A 19,594-nucleotide genomic window follows, 5' to 3' on the forward strand; every position below is an offset into this window, starting at 1 on the left:
CCCCTGGTTGGCACTTATCTGCATGCCTGGGGCACCTTGGACTTCTTATCGTCATTTGGATCATCATTGGGCAGTGGCCTGAACTCTGACCTTTACCCACTTTCCTGCCTCCCTTGAAGAGCTGGTTGTTTTTTTCCCAGGGTGAGGTGGGGTACAGGCTTTGGCATGAAGAATGGGATGGCAGAGGATGAGCCTTTCACACTTTTAGCTCTCCTTTGGCACTCCTTCCTGTCTTCTGTTTCTTCAGATTTTGGCTTCTGCTTTCTTCCAAATACACAGCCATCCTGGCTTCCAGCCCAGGTGAGAGAAAGAACTTACTTCCTTCAGCTCCTCTCTGAAAATAACCCAGCTGGCACTGCTCAGGAACAAGAAGTTCCTGAGAGTGTTGGTGCCTAACGGTGTTGCCGTCCAGCGGTCTTCGCTGTGAACCTTGTCTCTGCCCTACTTACTCTGAATTCAAGGACCGCTGTGGTGAAAAGTGGGGGTCGTCTGAAAACCTCTGCAGTACCAGCTGGCTCCAAAGCCTCGCATAGTGAAGTGATGGGGAGAGTTAGGGAGCCCTGGAACCCTAGGGAGACTGGGGAAATCTGTGGGAGGCCCTGCAAGGTGGGGGAAGAGCCTCACTATGGCATCTTCTCTGATCTGTTGCAGACAAAGGTGGATGCCTCTCACTGAGGCCCAGCCCTGGAATGTTTGCTAGAGCCCAGAGGCTGCTTATCAGTCAGTCTCTCCTGGTGTGGAATTCCTAGCTGCCCGACATCCTGGCGCCAGAAACTGCGGGTGGGGTCAGCAACTCTCATGTCCAAGCGGATTCATTGGAAAGCATCTCATGGAGGAGATTGGATTAGAGTTAATTCAATGAAGTTAATAAAGCAAAAAGTATTATAGTGGGCGTTCCAGAAATAGTTGCTGCCTGATGAGTTGAACTAAATTCAAGCTGAGTCTTGAGGGACGAGTGGGAGTAAGCCCTGCGGGAAAGCGGAGGTCTCATGCCAAGTCCCAGAGGCCTGAGAAGACACGGTCTGGTGGGGAAAGGTGGAAGTTGAATTTGGCTGGCTCTGAGCCCCGAGCGGCTTTACAAAGTTGGGCAGACCAGGCGGGCCCTGAGTCCTGGGCCAGGGGCAAATGCAGGATGGTGTCCGGGGTGGTCACCAGCTTCCTGAGTGGGCGAAGAGGGCCCTCAGGACCCTCGCGGTGATTGATGTCCCCTTTCCGCCCACTTTCCGGTGGCGGGAGGGACCAGCGGGAACCCGGGGCGGGACAAATCAGACTCCGCTGAGCTAAAGGTGGCTCCGTGCTCAGCCTTCCTAGCGTCTGGCTGGAAGGAAAATTACGGGCAGATGGGTTCGAAACGTGGGTTTGGACCACGCTGCAGTCGGAGGCCTGTTCCGGACACGATTCCCCCTCTCCACCCCCCGCCCCAACGGTCCCAGAAAGAACAAATCCGGAGGTTCCACTTTAAGGGGCGGGCGGGGGCGGGGCTCCCCCGCGGGCTTCCCGAGATCCGCCCGCCCCGCCGCAGACGCGGTCGCGGAGCTGCACCGAGTCACACGCGCGGCGACATCGGTCCGGGGCCAGGCAGTCGGGACAGGCGTCCGGCCGTCATCACTCGACTGTAGACTGCGTCGTGTCGTCGGTTGCGCAGGCACCATGAGCCAGGACACCGAAGGGGACATGAAGGAAGTGGAGCTGAACGAGCTGGAGCCCGAGAAGCAGCCCATGAACGCGGCGCCGGGGACCTCGGTGGCCGGGGTCATGGCGGGCGGCACCGAGAAGAACGGTCTGGTGAAGATCAAGGTGGCCGACGACGAAGCGGAGGCGGCGGCCAAGTTCACGGGCCTGTCTAAAGAGGAGCTGCTGAAGGTGGCGGGCAGCCCCGGCTGGGTGCGCACCCGCTGGGCGCTGCTGCTGCTCTTCTGGCTCGGCTGGCTCGGCATGCTGGCGGGCGCCGTGGTCATCATCGTGCAGGCGCCGCGCTGCCGCGAGCTGCCCACCCAGAGCTGGTGGAGCAAGGGCGCCCTCTACCGCATCGGCGACCTCCAGGCCTTCCTGGGCCCCAAGGCGGGCAACCTGACTGGTGAGCGCCGCGCATCCGCACCCCAACCCCCACCCCTCGCGCCCCGGCTTTTAACTAGTCGCCGGCTCTGCCCCGCTCCCCAGATTCTCTCCGACGCGTCTCCACCCCACGCGGTCGCGGCGGCCGCTCCCGGGGACGTAGGCCCTTCCTGCCTTTGAAGATCCCCCGCCCCTCTCTTTCACGAGCTTAGCTGATTCAGGATCTTCCTCCTGCGGCGCCTGCTGCCGGAAGCCAGTTGGAGCCGGTTTCTGAAGCAACGCGTTAGGCCCCTTACATCAGCTCCTCTGAGTCTCACGATCCAGCCTTTCCTTCACCCCGCCCCAGCCCCCAGTCCCGGAGAGAGGAGAGAAAAGGGGCGATTCCTCGCAGGCCGGCCTCACTTTACCCCTCTTCCCCACTCAGGCCTGAAGGAGAATCTCGGTTACCTGAGCACCCTGAAGGTGAAGGGCATCGTGCTGGGCCCGATTCACAAGAACCAGAAGGATGACGTCAATGGGACCGACTTGGAACAGATTGACCCCATTTTTGGCACAAAAGAAGATTTTTACAGTCTCCTGCAATCGGCCAAGAAAAAGAGTAGGTGTCCTGGAGTTGGCGAGGAAGGGCTTGGCCTTCTGGCCAGAGGAAAGGCAGGAGAGGATTATTGTCTGGTTTACTGTGGTTCAGGGTTTTCCTAGGGTAGATATAAAGGAGGCAGGTACAAATCCAGCCCGAGATGGTTTTGTCGGGTGGTTTAGAGACCGTCTCATAGGCTGTGTAGTCACTTCACTTCTGGGCTTCAGTGTCCTTATTTGCAAAATGTAGGGTTTTACGAAATCAGAGGTTTTTAAACCTTCATGGAAAGAGTAGATCTTTTTGAGGAAAAAAGAGCTACATAAAATCTTGTCTTACTTTAAAAGGGTTCACTTTTAGGGGGTGGGGAGCCCAGTGCCCCAAAGCTCAGCCTTCTTTACAACACTGCACGCATGCTGTCTGCCCTACGAGGTCGTCAGGCCCCTCCTTGCTCATGTCTGTTTCAGTGGAATAAGCTTCGCCGGAGTTCAAATTTAAGTTTTGTACCAAATAATACAAAGGAAACACTCTAGGGACTTGTATTTGTTGATGTCCCCCGTCTCCTTCCCCCCAAAGCCTTTCTCACGACTGCCTCTAAATTGTTCTAGGCATACGGGTCGTTCTGGACCTCACTCCCAACTACAGGGGTCAGAGCTCGTGGTTCCTCCCCGGTCAGGCTGACACTGTGGCCACCAAGATGAAGGTAAGCGTGTTGAGGCTGTTGGACCTTCGGCAGCAGGCCCCCCCCCCCCCCGCCCCGCAGACCTAGCCCAGCTCCAGCCACGGGGCCCTTGCGCCTTGGAGCCAAGTAGGCAAGGCAAGGTCCCACACACGCCAGCAGCGCATCCCTGTTTTCACTCACTCCTTTTCAGAGCACTCATTCTTCTTTCCTCGACACGGATGACGACTTTGTCAGGAAGGGAGCTTCTCAGATGTCAGTCTGGGTTTGGGGTTTCTTCCTTTCGAGAGCGGAAGCCCTTTCTCTGTGGGAATCCTGTGTCCTGACTGGTTTCCCAGTTCTCGTCTGATGTGTCTCGGAACGGAGCCCAGTCTGACATTGTAAGCGTTGGGGTCTTCCTGTGTGTCTGGGCCTATGCCCAGGGTTTAATATACTTTTTCTAATCCCCTGCAGACCCACACAAGGTCCCCAGTCTGTAAATAAGGATGTTAAAGTTCAGATGGCTCAATGTGCCTGGTTGAGATTTGAGGTCCCAAGTAGTCTTTCTTTCTCTAATCCGACTTCCCTGAAGATACAGGCTCAAACTCTGTACCCAGCAGGCCGGGACTGGGGCTTTGAATGTCATCCCAGCTCCGGAGCCTGGGTTCTAGGGCGCCAACCAGTTCAGATCAGGCAGAACAAAAAACGGAGGCGGACCCTGACACTTTGCTGGCCGCCCTGATTTTTTTTATTTTATTTTTTTTAGGCGTGACAATCCTTGGTTGACCTCACAGATTGCAAGGACGTTGTCAGTTTACAATCTCTTATTTATTTATTTAATTAATTTTTGTTTTCTTTTACGCCTACAGCACCTGGTCTTCCTAGTACATCCAAGTACTAACCAGGCCCGTCTCTGCTTAGCTTCCAAGATCAGACGGGATCCAGCTTGTTCAGGGTGGCATGGCTGTAGACTGGCAACCCAGATTCTGAGGGATTCCGTACTCCAAGCATTTCAGTAGGACCCTTGGGGTCATCCAGGTCATCAGTTAGCAAATCGCTGGGGCACCCTTTCAAAGTTATTGATAAGTGACGTTTTCAGACGATAATGGCATAAGGAGTGGTAGCCTCAGATGCAAATGGAGGTGAGAGGAGAGAGCCCATGGAACAGAGAGAAAAAGGGAAAAATGGATGCAGCGGAAGTGGGGTTCCACGTTCCGCGTCCCTCAAATGCCGGGGCTTCAGGTCTGGGCCTGTTCCGCAGATCTGGCTCTTGTCAAAGCTGCTGCCTTCACTGCCCTGGGGCTGTGCTTTGAAAATCACTCATCCTTGGCTTTGTTCTTGCTCACCACCCCCACCCCCTCTTCAGGACACTGGGAAAGGAGTCAGTAGCTTGTCCGGGGATCTCAACTAGCATTTTAGGTCCTGTCTCTTCTGCTCTCTGATTGCGGTCTTGGGCATGCGTCCTTGCTTCTCTGAGATTCCTCATCTCTAAAGTGGGTAGACCAGCATTCCACACATGCTAAGTATTAAATGAAACTGTGGGCCTTTTCTCCGGTCACCAGAGGTGAAGCCGTGGGATTTCCCATGGTGGGGAATAGAGAAGTGAAATGCTCTGGCACTAAGAGAATCAATGATAGGTTAGAACGGGAGGAGACCAAGGGCTAAGCCTTTATAAAAGAAGTAAGACCATTTCAAGGCTCTCGTTCAAGTGACTCTCCCAAGGTCCCGGGGAAGTGCGTGGGCTAGAATTTCTGGAGCCTCTGTGTCCGAGTGTTAATATCTTCTCTGTCCTCTTGCCCCGCTCCCTGTAGGATGCTCTGAGTTTTTGGCTGGAGGCTGGCGTGGATGGGTTCCAGGTTCGGGATGTGGAGAATCTGATGGTAAGTTCCCTTCACGCATGAGAGGCAGAATCTGGGTGAGAAACTCGCTGGGTCCTGGTAGTCAGTGTTCTCCATTTTGTCCTCTAGAACGCACCTTTATTCTTGGCCGAGTGGCAGAACATCACCGGGAGCGTCAGTGGAGACAAGTGAGTGCCAGACCCCAGGTCCCCAGCTCCACTCCACCGCGGGAACTTCTCCAGGGAGTGCTAGGCCCCAGGAAGGGGGTTGTTTCCTCGTCCAGAGCGCCTCTTCACCTCCATTCTCCCTTTCTTGCCCTGTACCAACCTTGACCCCTGCTCCGCTTTCCGCAGGCTCTTGATTGCGGGGACTGGGTTCTCCAACCTCGAGCAGATCCTCAGCCTACTCAGATTCACCAAGGACCTGTTGTTAACCAGCTCCTATCTGTCAGACCGTATTTTCACTGGGGAGCATATAAAATTCCTGGCCAGCCAGTATTTGAACGTCACTAACAATCACTGGTGCAGCTGGAGTGTGAGTACCGTGGTGGGGGGGGGAGGGGGCGGGAGGGGCGCCGGGAGACGGGGGCGGTGGCTTTGGGGCTCATCGGCATGTCCTTTCCTGCAGTTGTCTCAGGCGGGGCTCCTGACGTCCTTCGTGCCCAGGCACCTCCTCCGACTCTACCAGCTGCTGTTCTTCACCCTGCCAGGGACCCCGGTTTTCAGCTACGGGGATGAGATTGGCCTGGAGGCAGCCCTTCCTGGACAGGTATTGCATGCTGGCTCCCCGCCCCCCGCACGGCGGGGAGGTTGTGTTCACCCATCACAGTGGTTCCGTGGCTGTCGGCAGACAGACCTGAGCCTTGGGGTGGAACTCTATTCGATTCCTAGTTCATCACCTCGTCGGTAGCTGAGTGTGTGGCTTTGGCTAGCTATGTCACTTGCCTGAGTCCTGGTCATCTGTTCTGTGATACTGTGTTTCTTGTATAGGATTAAACGGTGGCTCACTTTCAAATGTGATGTCCGATACCTGGTAGGTGTTCAGTATGGTGGCCATCACTCACTCACTCGCTCATTCATTCGCTCACTCATCGGACATCGGGTGCTCCGTGTTAGGTTCTGTGCCCTCCAGGAACTCACAGTTTAGCGGGGGAGCAGATGAGGAAGCGAATGTCACAGCAGCGTGCTGTGATCGGGGGAGGACCGGGAAAGCCCTCTCTTAGCTTTATAGACTCATTCCTATGTGCCAGCCCGGATGATACGGCAATGTACGAAAAGACGAGAGGTAGCGAAATTAGGTAATCAGCAGGCTTAATCAGGATGCCAGGTCCTGATGAGTGCTGCGCAGAAGAAAGGGTCAGGGGCCTCGAGAAGGGGGTCTGGGGGTATATTGAGTGACCACCGAAAACCTGATGAGTCAACGGAGCGGAGAGCGGAGGCAGGCGAGGGAGCTAGCGGGCGGCTGTCTGGGTGGGTCTTGGTGCAGAGCCCCGAGGCGGGGGCCGGCCTTGCTCATGCAGCAGCAGTGAGGCGTGAGAGCCGGAGGCTGCGCCTCGATGGTGGCGGGAGCAGGCCCAGGCCTCTCCCAAGTCCTGTTTCCCCTGCTTTGCAGCCCGCGAAGGCGCCAGTCATGCTGTGGGATGAATCCAGCCTCCCCAACAGCCCCGGGTCCGTGCTCTCCAACATGACGGTGAAGGTAAGGGTCTCAGATGGGCGGGGCCTGCCTGGCCAGCAGAGGGTGGCCAGTGGCTTTGGGAGTTGAAACTTGGGGCAGTTCGTCATCCCTTTCTGCTGTGCGTCCTCATCGTTCACAGGGCCAGAGCGAAGACCCAGGCTCCCTCCTCAGCTTGTTCCGACAGCTGAGCAATCAGCGGGGCAAGGAGCGCTCCCTGCTGCACGGAGACTTCCACGCGCTCACCTCGGGGTCTGACCTCTTCGCCTACGTCCGCCGGTGGGACCAGAACAAGCGTTTCCTGGTAGTGCTCAACTTTGGGGACGTGGGCCAAACTGCCCCATTGGCAGCCGCCAGCGCCGGCTTGCCGGCCAAGGTTGACCTGCTGCTCAGCACCCAGCCGGGCCGTGAGGCGGACACCTCTCTCGAGCTGGAGCACCTGAAACTGGAGCCCCACGAGGGGCTGCTGCTCCACTTCCCCTACGTGGCCTGACCGGGTCCCACTACCCCGCCCCGCCCCAGGCCTTTTGAGCTCTGATTTCATTCTTTTTTTAGTTTGTTTTTTTACTGTCACAGATTACAGACAAGCCCCAAATAGGGTGTTTTCCGGCTTTAAATAAAAGTCACTCCTGCCTGAAGAGGTCTTGTCTTCCCTCCATTCCTTCGTAATGGTAGGAATTTCTTTCCCTCTCTACCCTTCTTCCCTCCGGGACCTCTGTCCCACAGTGCTCAGCACCTAAGAGTTCCAGACATCTGCTCTGGCCTGGAAGGGAAGGAGCTTGCCAAGCTCATAGTGGCAGGGAGGGGTCAGGGCTAGGGCTGGCCACCCATGCCACCTTCTCCTGGAGGCCTCGGGTCTTGCCGACTCAACCTCCCTCACCAGTGGTCTCCAGCCAAGTTTGGTCACTTTTCCTGTTTTCGCAGACTTAGCCTTTTAGGGAGATAGAGTGGGAATGGGGTGGCCTGTTTTCTAAGAGGTACTTGTAAAGAAAGGGTTCTAGAGATGATTCATTAAACAGGAATTTATTGCTCACTCAGCCTATGCCAGGAGCTGTTCGAGGTCCTGGGGTTGACAGGAGGGAACAAAGTTCAAAACCTCCGTCTTCTTGGGGGTTAAGTTCTAGTGAGGAGACAGAATTGGAAGAAGCCGAATAAACTTTATGGCGGATGCGGTGAGAGTGTTCAGAGAGGAGAAAGTAAAGCAGGAAAAGAAGTGGGTGTTGGGAGAGGGGCGAGCGGAGGTCTCACGGAGGGGGCGGCGTTTGAATAAGGGAGGGTGTTCACTTGGCAGATATCTGGGGAAGGAGCTTTCCAGTGTCCTGGGTGGGGCGGGAGCCTGCCTGACACTTGTGAGGAATGAAGAGAGAGGGCAAAGGATAAGGTCTGGTTGGCAAGGGGTGGGCAGATGATGAAGGTTAGGGTAAGATGGTCACACAGCAGGTGCAGAGTTTGGGAAATGCACAATAAAGGGCGTGTTTCCCCTCAAGACTGCCCTCTCTTCAGACACCAGCTGTGATATTAGGGTCCACATGACCTTCCTCAGTGGGTAATTGCTAGAAGGACTCTGAGAAATCAGGAAGCGCTGGGATTACAGTTATAGAGCAAAACGATACACCTTAGGACAAACCGGCTGAAGGGTGGATGTGTCACAGGGTGGAACCCAGACACGAAGCCTCTGATTGGTGGGTCATCTCCCAGCAAAGCCCTGGGCACGAGACTTCTGGTATGTAGCAGTGTGGCCCAGTAGGGAAGGTCCCCAGAAACTCTGGTGTCCAGAGCGTTTCTTGGGGCTCAATCATCCACTGTCCTCATGGTCGATCTTTAGTCCAGTCCTTGCCAGAGGTTCAGGCTAATAGCTTTCCTCTTTGATTCCTCCTGTGATAATCCCGTCCCAAAGCCCTCATTGTAAATCACCTCCTTAGACTGATATCTGAAGTCTCTGTACTAACAAAGACATTCCTACCAGCCCAAACATTCCAGGGGCCTGGAGATCACCTCCCAACAGCTGAGGACAAAGTCCAGACGTTTAGCTAAGATGGATTTTTCACTGTACATGGAGTCTGACGGAAAGGGATGGGAGTTTTGAGCAGACTTGGGTTTTAACGATTTGATGAGACTTTCATTTTTTTTTTCTTTTAAGTCATGTGCTATACCCACGAGGACTAAGTCATGTGCTATACCCATGAGGACTGTGGGAACCTTGTTTACAGAGGAGGCTGAGGGCCCAGAGGAGTAAAGGGACCCTCTTGGACACTGGTGGAGCTGCCATTTGGACCCAGGCCTTAGCTCTGTGGTCAAGCTCGCTGTCCCAATGGTCTGGGTCTTTCCCCAGGGCCCCTGGCCAATTACCTGCTCCCGGGTTGGGGGAGGGGCTGACTTTCAGCCCGAGTCATTTTTCCAATGTCAGTCAACGTGCCCCAGTGTTGGAGACAGAGGTGACTGTAACACTGCCCCGTAGTAGTTTCCGGGCTTGAGCGACTGGGGGGATTGGAAGCAGATGTAGGAGTAATCGCGGTCCTGAGGTCTGGGCTGGCGGGGACAGAGGACGTGTTTAAACCAGGAGGGATCTGGAAAGCTTGGAGCTTTGTCATTCGAGCTGAGAGCGAGGCACCAGTAGGCGTTCATGGGACGCCTCTAAGGACAGGGCCACCCGGGTAGGGAGGACATTATCACAGCCACTCAGTCGAGACAGCACGGTGACCGTGAGGGGCAGTGTGCGAGAGTGGGGAGAGCCACGCAGAGGCCGAAGCGCGAAGCGCGTGGGCAGCCGCGCTGAGGTCGGCCGGGCTTTGCCGCACAGGCGCTTCCCGACCTGGTTATGCAGAATCGTCTGGAGAAGTCTCTCCCATCCAACACCCACTGAACTGGAATCTTCACGGGGGTGGGCCTGGGAGTCTATTTTTAACCAACTTTTCAAAATGATTCTCACGGCAGTTTGGGAATCAGTAGTAGATCAAAGTTTCCCAAACTTGCTTTGTTGTGCTCGAGGACAATGATTAGCAAAATCTTGGGTTTTCTCCTAGATACTCTGTTTCAGAAAGTCTGGGATAGGCCGCCAGAATCTATGTCAGAAGCTCAGATAAGCATGAGAAAGGAATATTGCTCTCGCGGGTGGGGGCGCCACTGGAACGTGCTTGGCAGGGAGTGACATGGTCAGGTTTGAGTTCCAGAAAGATCACTCTGGCTCTGCTGTAGTGGAGGAAGAAGTCGAGGGTGTCCGGGACCAGTGGGAGGGAGCCACCGGGAATAGTCTAAGGAGATGGGAGGTCAAGGAGGCTGTGGGGTTGGATAGGAGGGGATGATGGCTCGAAGAGATGGTTTGAGAGAAGTTCCATAATTTCGCGATGGCCTAGGAGGCATGGGCTGGATGTGAGGAGGGAAGGGAGCTATGTGGTGACTGGAGTTTCTGGCTGGGGTAAGCGGAGGAGCTGAGTGGGGGGGGGGGCAGGGGGCTTGGCAGGACAAGAGGCAGCTGTGGGTGGTGAGTTGACTGGCTCCACGTGGGTGCGCTGGGTGTAGGTGCCCTTGGACTTGCAGCTGGAGGTTTCCAGCAGCAGAGGGTCTGCAGCTCAGCCTCTGGTAGAGGTGGGGGATGCATACCGTGAGTGTGAATGATGCCCCAGGGAGATGTAGGGTGAAAAGGGCAAAAGGGTGAGGCTGGAGCCCTGAGAACTGGCAACATTTACAGGGCAGAAAGTGGGGAGAGGAGCCCGCAGAGGAGGAAGAGCAGAAGCGGATGGAACCCTCGGTGGGGGTTGGGAAGGCAGGAGGAAGCAGCCAGGTCAGTGTCAGGGCAGAGCCGTCCCCGCTGGCCATTAGACTTGGTGACAAGGAGATGGTTGGTGGTCTTCTGGTCCTTCACTTCCAGGGCACAGGAGAGAAATGCTTTTCTGATTTTAAGGGTAGGAGGGATTGGTACACGTTTCCAGGCAGTATCAGCAGGAGTTCCTGGTTTTCTCTTTAGCAGCAAAAGAATTCGTTGAAAGGTCATCGGAAACTGCCAGGGGGAGACAGGATCAGGCTTGGGACATGGTCGGGAAGCAAGCGCCAAGCAGCAGGGTGTACAGTTGTCTTTTAGCGGGAACAGGCTGGGAGGCTGCGGCCGGGAGACGCTACCTGTGCGTGGGCGGTTGGACACAAGGCCTTTGGCTACTGCGGGTGATGCCGAAACTCAGGATGCGTTCCACTTGTAATGGTCCTGACATGTCCCATTCCAGCTGCTGAGTCATGGGTGATTGTACTATGCCCGTGGCGATGGGCGCCCTTTTGTAATTCACACAAGGGCGCTGATTAGGGTGAGCGGCCCCAGATAGAGCGGAGTCAGGGATGATTTTACGGTTTTTGGCCTGAGCAGCTAGAAGATTGGATTTCCCATGTATGGAGGTGGGGAAGATCGCCAGAGGAGCGGGCTTAAAAGGGGAAGAGAGCAGCTCAGTTCGGGCCGTGGCGCCTCTGAGAGCCAGCAGACACCGAATGGAAATGTCAGGACGTCAGCCCGATGGTCCGCCCGGTGTTCGCGAAGAGACCTGGGCTGGGGATGCGGGTTTGGGACTCACGCGTACAGCTGGCATTTACAGCCGTGAGATGACAGGAGATGGCCACAGGAGCGAGTGTAGAAAAGGAAGAGAAGAGGCCCAAGGACCGAGGCCCAAGGACTGAGGCCCGAGCCCTTCAGAGGTGGAGGAGATGAGGCGGAGCCAGCAGCGGGGACTGAGAAGGGGAGCAGTGAAGTAGGCGGGGGGGGGGGGGGGGGGGGGGGGGGGGGGGCGTGGGGGGGGGGGGGGGGGGGGGGGGGGGGGTGGGGGGGTGTGCGCGGGAGGTGCCCCCTGCAGCCCAGCCAGGAGAAAACGGGTCTGTCACACGATGCTGGGGGCCGGGTAGGAGGACAGAGGCTTGGCTGTGGGGTTATCAGCATGGGGGGCTTTGGTGACTTGGACAAGAGCAGTTTTGGTTGAGGCTGGGACAGAAGAGGAGCAGAAGGGGTTTAGAAGAGAATTTGGAGTCAGCGATGACAGGAAGAGAGAGAAATGAGACAGTAGTTAGAGGACGAAGGGGGCCAAAAGGCTTTTCTTTTGGTATTTCACTGTTTACCTTTTATTTTATTTTTTATTGAGGTATAATTTACATATAATATTATTTTAGTTTCAGGTGTGTATCTTGCTGATTCAATATTTGTATATATTGTGAAATAATCACCACGAGTCTAGTTAACACCCATCACCATGCAAATTAAAAAATTATTAAATTTTTAAAAATTTAAGTATAGTTGGTGTACAATAATATATTAGTTTCAGGTGATTTGACATTTATATACCTTACCATGTGATCACCATACTAAGTCTAGTATAGAATTTTGTTTTTCTTGTGATGAGAGCTTTTAAGATCTATCCTCTTAACAACTTTCAGATATACAATACAAGGCGTTTCTTTAAAGATGGGAGCAGTAACTTTCACCTAAGTCATTGTATACTTCTATAAGAGCATGACTTGTAATAAAGGGTTAATGAAAAAAAAAGTCTATGGCCATGCTACCCTGAACAAGCCTGATCTTGTCTGATCTCAGAAGCTAAGCAGGGTCAGGCCTGGTTAGTACTTAGATGGGAGACCACCTAGGAAGACCAGGTGCTGTAGACATAAAAATAAAAAAAAAATAAGGGATTGTAAGCTGACAAGTTCTTTGCAATCTGTGAGGTCAACCACGGGTTGCCTCACCCCCCCCCCAAAAAAAAAAAAAAAAAGATAGGAGCAATAACAGCCATAATGTATAGAGGAAAATGCCATGGATGGATGCCTTTGCGGTAGGGAGGGGGGCGGGATCTAGTGGGGGGGATGGGAGAAGAGGGCCAGCTTTTCCTGGGAGCCGGTCACAGAGCAGGCAGAGTACATGAGTATAGAGTTGGTGGGTAGACGTGGTGGGAGTTTGTGGAATTCTGCTCACAGATTGCTTTTATTTTCTCGGCGAAGCAGGAAACAAGGTCATCGGCTAAGAGTGAGGACTGGAGTCTCCCAAGTGGTGGTGGTTTGGGGTGAGGGGAGAAAGTATAATGAATAAACAAACGCCCAGGACCTTCCTATTCACAGTGTCTGTTTGAGAACTAGTAGCAACCTCGACACCTGCTTGTTAGAAATGCAGACTCTCAGGCCCACACCAGACTTATCGCATTGGAATCAGAATCTGATTTCGGATCCCGGGTGACTCCTGTGCACACTCTAGTTGGGCAAGCCCTGATTCAGGAGAACGGTAGGGACGCTGTTCGAGGGAAATGTAGGTTGATTGACGGGTGGTGTGAACAGCCCGCTTCGGTTCTGCCTTTGTTTCTCTTGGAGCTAACCAATGAACTTTCAGTGCTTGACCTCGAAAAACTCTTAGGTTCCCCTAACTGGTGGCAATCAAAATAAATAAATAGATAGATAGATAGATAGATAGATAGATAGATAATCTCAATATGTTAAGGAGAAAATGTTCCCTCTTTTTCTAAAGCCACAAACATAAAAGCAGATTCTTTTCTACACCATGAAACCATCCTTGCAAATATTATTTTTAACAAGGGAATCTTGTCAAGACAATTTACATTTAAGAGGCTGTTGCTTTGTCCTGTGAGAGTCACCTTTTGCTTTTAAAAAACTTGCGATGCTGATTGCTTGTCTTCCTTAATAATGCGTCGCCCTGGCAATAATATTTAAATTCACATCTCTTTTCTAGAAGGTATAAATACCTGTGAGTTTTTTGTTAAGCCAGAAGGGGAGCCTTGTCATATTCCTCTTCTCCCACGTGCAGGAGGTAAAATCAACCCGAAGACGGCGAGATGTCTTCACCAAAGAGTCGGAGGGTCTTGTCTCATTTCCATTAACATATAGGAGGCCAGGACACCTGTTGTAAGGTTCAGGGTAGGGGGCTTGAGGAGAGAGGCCAAAGTTGAGAATGCCTTTGGGAACAAGGCAGGGGAGCTGACTTAGGACAAGTACAAGGGTAGCTAGATGGCAGCGTGAGGCCCATTGGCTGAGGTCTCTTCCAGATCCAGTTTCTGAGGTAGCGGGATTCTTTTCCCCAGCAGTTCCTGACTGGCCGCGCCCTGCAGGATCAGGGAGGATGGAAGGCAAGGTTGATCCAGGGCGGTAAATTTCCTATAGAAGCAAGGGGCCGGGGGACGGTGGCTATTTATGGTGCGGATGACAGATTGTGTGTTTCCGGTTTCTCAAGAGAGGAAGAGCGATGATGGCAGAACAGGGGGAAGGCTGAAAGGCTGGGAGGAAAAAGGGCAGGGCCCGGAGGAAGACGAGTGGGAAGGGAGAGTGACGAGGCCGGGGTTCTTGACGTGGTAGCAGTTGGAGATGTGGTTGACGCGGGGTACAGCGTGACGTCCCCGGGGCTGAAGAGATCATGACCCTGGCACTGCTAAGTTGAATGAGTCACCCAGCCGGAGTGGCGGCGGGGGTCCAGAGGGGAGCCCGGGCTTGGGGACCACTTGGGGGCGGACTCCTTGCTCTACTGCCGACTAAAGTACTCAACCTCAGTCTCCTCATCCGGGAGATAATCGGAACTGTTTTTACTCACAACACTCTGGCACCAAATGTGTAGATTTTTTTCTCGCATCAACCGATTCTGATTCTCCGGACGCTGGGTGTCCCGCAATTCAGTTCAGTTCTGACGCCGTCTACCCGGAGTCAGGGTAGGCTCTCAAAAGTTAAGGGCTCGTTCCCACAAGACTGTCTCCATTTGAGATGCCAGCTGCAAGTCCCAGGTTGTCACTGGTACTTCTGACCAACTGGCTATAAATTCAGGGACTTCCCATAACTTCCTCCTTAGGTTTGATAATTCTGTAGGATTATCTCAGGAAAGTGCTTTACTTACTATTATGAGATTATTATAAAGGATACAACTCAGGAACAGCCAAATAGAAGAGCCGCATGGGTCAAGGGAGGGAAGGAAGGTGCATCTGAGCTTCCATGCCATCCTGGGCACACACCCCTCCCAGCCCCTTCATGTGTTCCCTGACCTGGAAGCTCGAAGAAATCTGCCCGTTAGGTGTTTTTATGGAGGTTCCATTGTGCAGGTGCAATTGATGATATCACTGGCCTTTAGTGATCGAACTCAGTCTGCAGCCCCTTTTCCTGTAGGGAGTCAGAGGTGGGGCTGAAAGTTCCAAGCCCCCTAGTCACGGGGTTGGTTCCTGCTTCCAACCTGATACTATCTAGCCCTGCCCACAAAGCCATCTCATTAGCATAAACTCAGGTATGGTTAAAAGGGGTTTATTGTGAATAAGAAAAGACTCTCCTCTTCTCACCTGTACCACTCAAGAAATCCCAAGGGTTTTAGAAGATCCATGTCAAGAACTGAGACGAAGACCAAAGACACATTTCTTATGATATCACGGATAGGGACTGTAGCATTTATCATGAGGGATTTTCAAGATTCCAAGAGAGCTTGTTTACATGTCAGAGGGAGAAGAATTCTAGTAGGAGTCTGTCTGGCTCCCAGTTGTCCAAGGCAGCAAAAATATAATGACCATTTATTGTCGACTGTGTCCCAATACGCCCAGTGCTCTACTGATCGCGAGGGGCTGTGGTCTGAGGTGTGCACCCCTGGACTTGGCTGGCAGAGTCGGAGGAGCGTGAGAAAGGGGAAAATGAAGACCCTAGTGGGTCGGGCAGCAAACCAGTGTTTTCTCAATGTTCAGTATATAACAAGCCCAGCACGATCATCTCCTTTTACAGATGAGGAAACTGAGGCTTGAAATAACGAAGTAATTTGTTCAAGTTCACAAACTCTGGCTTCCAAACTCTCACCTTTCGTTTCCTGAGTGATAGGGGTGATAAGAGCATCTTTTGCTGTATTTTGTCTTTGATCCTGGCTCCTGTCACAGGACTCCTAAGTCCCTTGGAATTTCCTGGGTGGTGGATAGGAGTGTGTTTTGTGCTAATGCGTGACACTTGATAGGCTCCCGGAGAGCTACAGGATGGGGACTGGCCGCAGGAGAGACAGAGCCAGGATTCAAAGCTTGGTGCATTCGGCCTCACCCCTTATCCTCCAGGGAGTGGCTAGAAATTGAGTTAATGATCATAGGTCCCCCCTACAGCACGAAACCTCTGTAAAAATCCCTGAAGTACAAGCGTCAGAGAGCTTCCAGGCTGGTGAACCATTCGTAGGCTGGGAGGATGGCGCACCCAACTTCTGTACCCACTTCTACGCTTGGGACCCCCCGGACCTCGCCGCCCTATGCGCCTCTTCATCTGGCTCTTCACCTGTATCCTTTACCATGTCCTTTATTCTATAACTGGCAAGTTTGTTTCCCTCGGGTCTGTGAGCTATTATAGAAAATCATTCCCTGTTTGAGAAAAGCATCCTAGGGACTGGTTTGGAAAAACGAGGATTTTTTTTTAAATTAAGTTTATTGGGGTAACATTGGTTAATACCATTATGTAATTTTCAGGTGTACAGTCTAATTCGACATCTGTATATTCTATTATGTGTTTACCACCCAAAGTCCAGTTTCCTCCAGCTACCATGTATTTGATCCCCTTTATCCACTTCGCCCTCTACCTACCCCCCTATATTTGACCCCCTTTAACTGTCTACCTTCCCACTCTTCGCCCACCCCCTACCCTCTGGTAACCACTAGTCTATAATCCATGTCTATGAATCTCTGTTTGTTTGTCCTGTTCACCTGTTGCCATTAGGTTTATATCCCACATATAAGTGATATGTGATTTTCAACTTTTTCTGTCTGGCTTATTTCACTGAGCATGATTACCTCAAAGTCCATCTATGTTTTTTCAAATGGCAGTATTTCATCTCTTCTTATGGCTGAGTAATATTCCATTGTATATATGTGTCACAGCTTCTTTAGCCAACCATCTATCGTAAGACACCTCGGTCGCTTCCATGTCCTGGCCACTGTGAATAATGCTGCTATGAACATCAGGGTGCAAATATCTTTTCAGCTATGGATTTTCAAGTTTTTTTGGGGTAAATACTCAGTAGAGGGATTGCTGGATCATATGGCAGATCAATTCTTAGTTTTTTGAGGCCCCTCCATACCGTTTTTCCATAGTGACTGTACCAATTTGCAGTCCCACCAGCAGCTTATGAGGGTTCTTCGGAAAATGAGGAGTTTTGAGGAACGCGCTAACCATTCTCTCTGGGCTTTCCCAGGCTGCTGTCATACACTAAGATTGTGACCTGGAGCTGCAGCTGCCAGGCCAGCTGGTTTCCAGCCTCCAGCCACCTTGCTCCCTTCGGACTGGCTAGCCCCACGATCCAGATCCAGATTGGCAATAACTTAATCTGTCCTGTTGCTATGGTTTCTCCCGATAGAGATTATGTGCAATTAAGTGGGTTTTGTATACTGACAAAGAATCAGTCTTTAAAAGCCAAGGGAGTTTCTGTCAGCAACCTAGGACTTCTATTTGGTCCTGAACAGGCTTTCCCTCCAATTGCAAGTTAATTTGTGCCACTAGATCTATATAGACAGAATTTTACAACCCCCTAGATTCTCTTATATATTCTGCAAGATCTGTCACATTCTTAAAGGCATCACTCCACCTCTGCATTTCGAAATAGGACCTTATAGCAGCAATAGTTAATGATGATATTACAGTAAATAAAAAATAAAATAAATAAGTTAAATGTTTTTAAGGAAAAGTGAAAAATATAAAGGAAAATAAAAATTACCTATGTAATGTTAAAAAATATTATTGATCCTGGGGAGGGGGGTTGTGGGAACCCCAAAACTGTAGCCAATTGGACAGAGTGTGGGTGACCTTGGGATCCACTACCAGTGACTTGGCTGGTGTCTGAAGTGGGGACGGTCTTGTGAGACTGAGCCCTTTACCTGCCGAATATGATATTAATTCTCAGTAGATAGCGTCAGAATTGAATTGTAGCACACCTGGATAGTGTTGGTGAATTGGTTGGTGTGAGAAACACACACACACACACACACACACACTGGAGTTCAAAGTTTTGTGAGTAGGATGTGAAGGAAACAGAAGTTTTTCCTTTGAATAGGGCAAGAATATTCCAAGCAAGGGAATGGAAAGAGTGAGCTTGGGGCTTGTGTGAGGATCACAGGAATTTCAGAGGCTGGGACTGGGGTCTGTGGATGAGGGGTCGCAGAAGAGGCCGAAGCGGTAGGGCTGAGCGGAAGGCTTTGGAGGCCGAGGAGCTTGCAGTGTATCTGAAGCCATTGACTAGCAGTAAGCAAGGGGTCGACGGCATCAGATCTATGTCTTGGCAAAAATCACTGTGGCTGAAGCATGGAGAATGGATGGGAGAGGAACCAATGAAGGCAGGAGTTGGCAAACTGGGGCCGGTGGACCTGTTTTTGTGCCCACTGGGAGCTAAGGATGGCTTTTGCATTTTTATTTAATTAATTAATTAATTAATTATTTTTTTTTTTTTAGGCACGGCAACCCTTGGTTGACCTCACAGATTGCAAGGTCAGTTTACAATCCCTTATTTTTTATTTTTCACGCCTACAGCACCTGGTCTTCCTAGGTGGTCTCCCATCAAAGTACTAACCAGGCCCTACCCTGCTTAGCTTCCAAGATCAGAAGGGATCAGGCTTGTTCAGGGTGGCATGGCCGTAGACTGGCTGGCTTTTGCATTTTTAAATGGCTGAAAATCAATCAAAAGAAGAATGATTTTGTGTGTGTGTGACTCATGAAAATGATATAGAATTCAAATCCCAGTGAAATTCAAATAAAGTTTTATTGGAACACAGCCACGTTATTCACTTTGTATTGTTTTTGGCTACTTTTGACTGCAGTGACAGGGTTGAACAGCTGGAACAGAGACTAAAATACTTAAGTACCTACATAGTATCCTTAATTTTGCCTCCTGCCCCCTAGAGCCTGAAATATTTACTCTCTGGCCCTTTAGAGAACTTTGCTATCCTCTGAGTTTAGGGGTTATTTTAGCATTTTAGGCAAGAGGCTGCACCAGGATAGCGACAGTGTGGATGGCGAACATTGGATGACTTTGAGAACTATTCAGGAGGTAGACAGACTGTTTGGGAGAACAAGGGGTGAAATGAGGAGTCTCGAACGACTCTCAGATCTCTGGGTTGAGTACAGAGTGAATGGGGGTGCTAGCCAGGCCGGGAATGCCGAGAGAGAGAGAGAGTGCAGGGGAGAAGAGCGAGAATAGGTCTCAGGCCTATTTTGTGTGATTCCTGGAGTTAATGCCGTTCGTGTGTTACCGAAGATGCTAAGGACAGACGCCTCGAACCCTTTAGGGCTGGTGCAGGGCACCTGGCATTTGAAAGGCTTTGTGCTGTAAAGGCGAGCAAATACCTGCCTGAATTTCCAGTTGGGTCAGCATCGGTTCTGTCAAATCAGAGCCAGGCTCCAAAAAATAAAATCAAGGATCTCAAAAGCCTGGGGAGGCACCGGGAGAAAGTGGAGTTGTCCCTAAGTGCCAAGTCTCTCCTCATCCATCGCCCAGTTGTCTGGCGAGGTTGGCACACGGGGGAGAGGGAGGGCCTACCTCCGCAGCTTTAGAGTAGCAGCCACGTGAGCTGATCCTGTGGGGGCCTTGGTTCCTGCTGAGGTGTGGGGGCGGTTGCTGAGGTGTCCAAGATCGTCTATATCATCAGTCCTGCGGTCCCTGTTCTCTGGGAAGCAGTCCAGGCTTGGAAGGACTTTCCCCTTGGTTGCCCGCAGATGGCGCTCAAGTGATACAATCGGAATGGAGTGGGGCGTGGGGCAGACGGGAGGACAGAACATCCTACTCGGTGCCCCTTCTCTAGGCCAGTGCGACCTGGTAGGGGGAGCGCTCACAAAGCTGCCTCATTCTTT

At 52.0% G+C, this 19,594-nt stretch overlaps 1 protein-coding gene and 2 non-coding genes across 3 annotated transcripts; 2 read left to right on the top strand and 1 right to left on the bottom strand.

Moving 5' to 3' along the window:
- Nucleotides 1–1,507: 1,507 nt before the first annotated feature.
- SLC3A2 (solute carrier family 3 member 2) lies at nucleotides 1,508–7,434 on the top strand. The gene is made up of 9 exons (XM_016127930.2): nucleotides 1,508–2,077; nucleotides 2,480–2,653; nucleotides 3,238–3,332; nucleotides 5,099–5,167; nucleotides 5,255–5,313; nucleotides 5,479–5,659; nucleotides 5,753–5,893; nucleotides 6,737–6,820; nucleotides 6,939–7,434. The coding sequence occupies exons 1-9, from the start codon at nucleotides 1,651–1,653 to the stop codon at nucleotides 7,287–7,289; spliced, it is 1,581 nt and encodes a 526-aa protein (XP_015983416.2). The 5' UTR covers nucleotides 1,508–1,650; the 3' UTR covers nucleotides 7,290–7,434.
- Nucleotides 7,435–12,311: 4,877 nt separating this feature from the next.
- Nucleotides 12,312–12,430, top strand: LOC118603533. Its single transcript, XR_004951222.1, has one exon. It is a non-coding gene; the product is annotated as a 5S ribosomal RNA (ribosomal RNA).
- Nucleotides 12,431–18,268: 5,838 nt separating this feature from the next.
- On the bottom strand, nucleotides 18,269–18,387 carry LOC118603388. The gene has a single exon (XR_004951207.1). It is a non-coding gene; the product is annotated as a 5S ribosomal RNA (ribosomal RNA).
- Between the last annotated feature and the right edge of the window lie 1,207 nt (nucleotides 18,388–19,594).

The sequence above is a fragment of the Rousettus aegyptiacus genome, unplaced genomic scaffold, assembly GCF_014176215.1.
Source record: "Rousettus aegyptiacus isolate mRouAeg1 unplaced genomic scaffold, mRouAeg1.p scaffold_m13_p_5, whole genome shotgun sequence".
Taxonomy (NCBI): Eukaryota; Metazoa; Chordata; class Mammalia; order Chiroptera; family Pteropodidae; genus Rousettus; species Rousettus aegyptiacus.

What these genes read in the sequence shown, in the direction of transcription:
- SLC3A2 (XM_016127930.2), top strand. Translation starts at nt 1,651, where the DNA reads ATGAGCCAGGACACCGAAGGGGACATGAAGGAAGTGGAGCTGAACGAG. An exon ending in CAAGGCGGGCAACCTGACTG is followed by an intron (nt 2,078 to 2,479) that starts GTGAGCGCCGCG and finishes TTCCCCACTCAG; the next exon opens with GCCTGAAGGAGAATCTCGGT. An exon ending in GGGAGCGTCAGTGGAGACAA is followed by an intron (nt 5,314 to 5,478) that starts GTGAGTGCCAGA and finishes CGCTTTCCGCAG; the next exon opens with GCTCTTGATTGCGGGGACTG.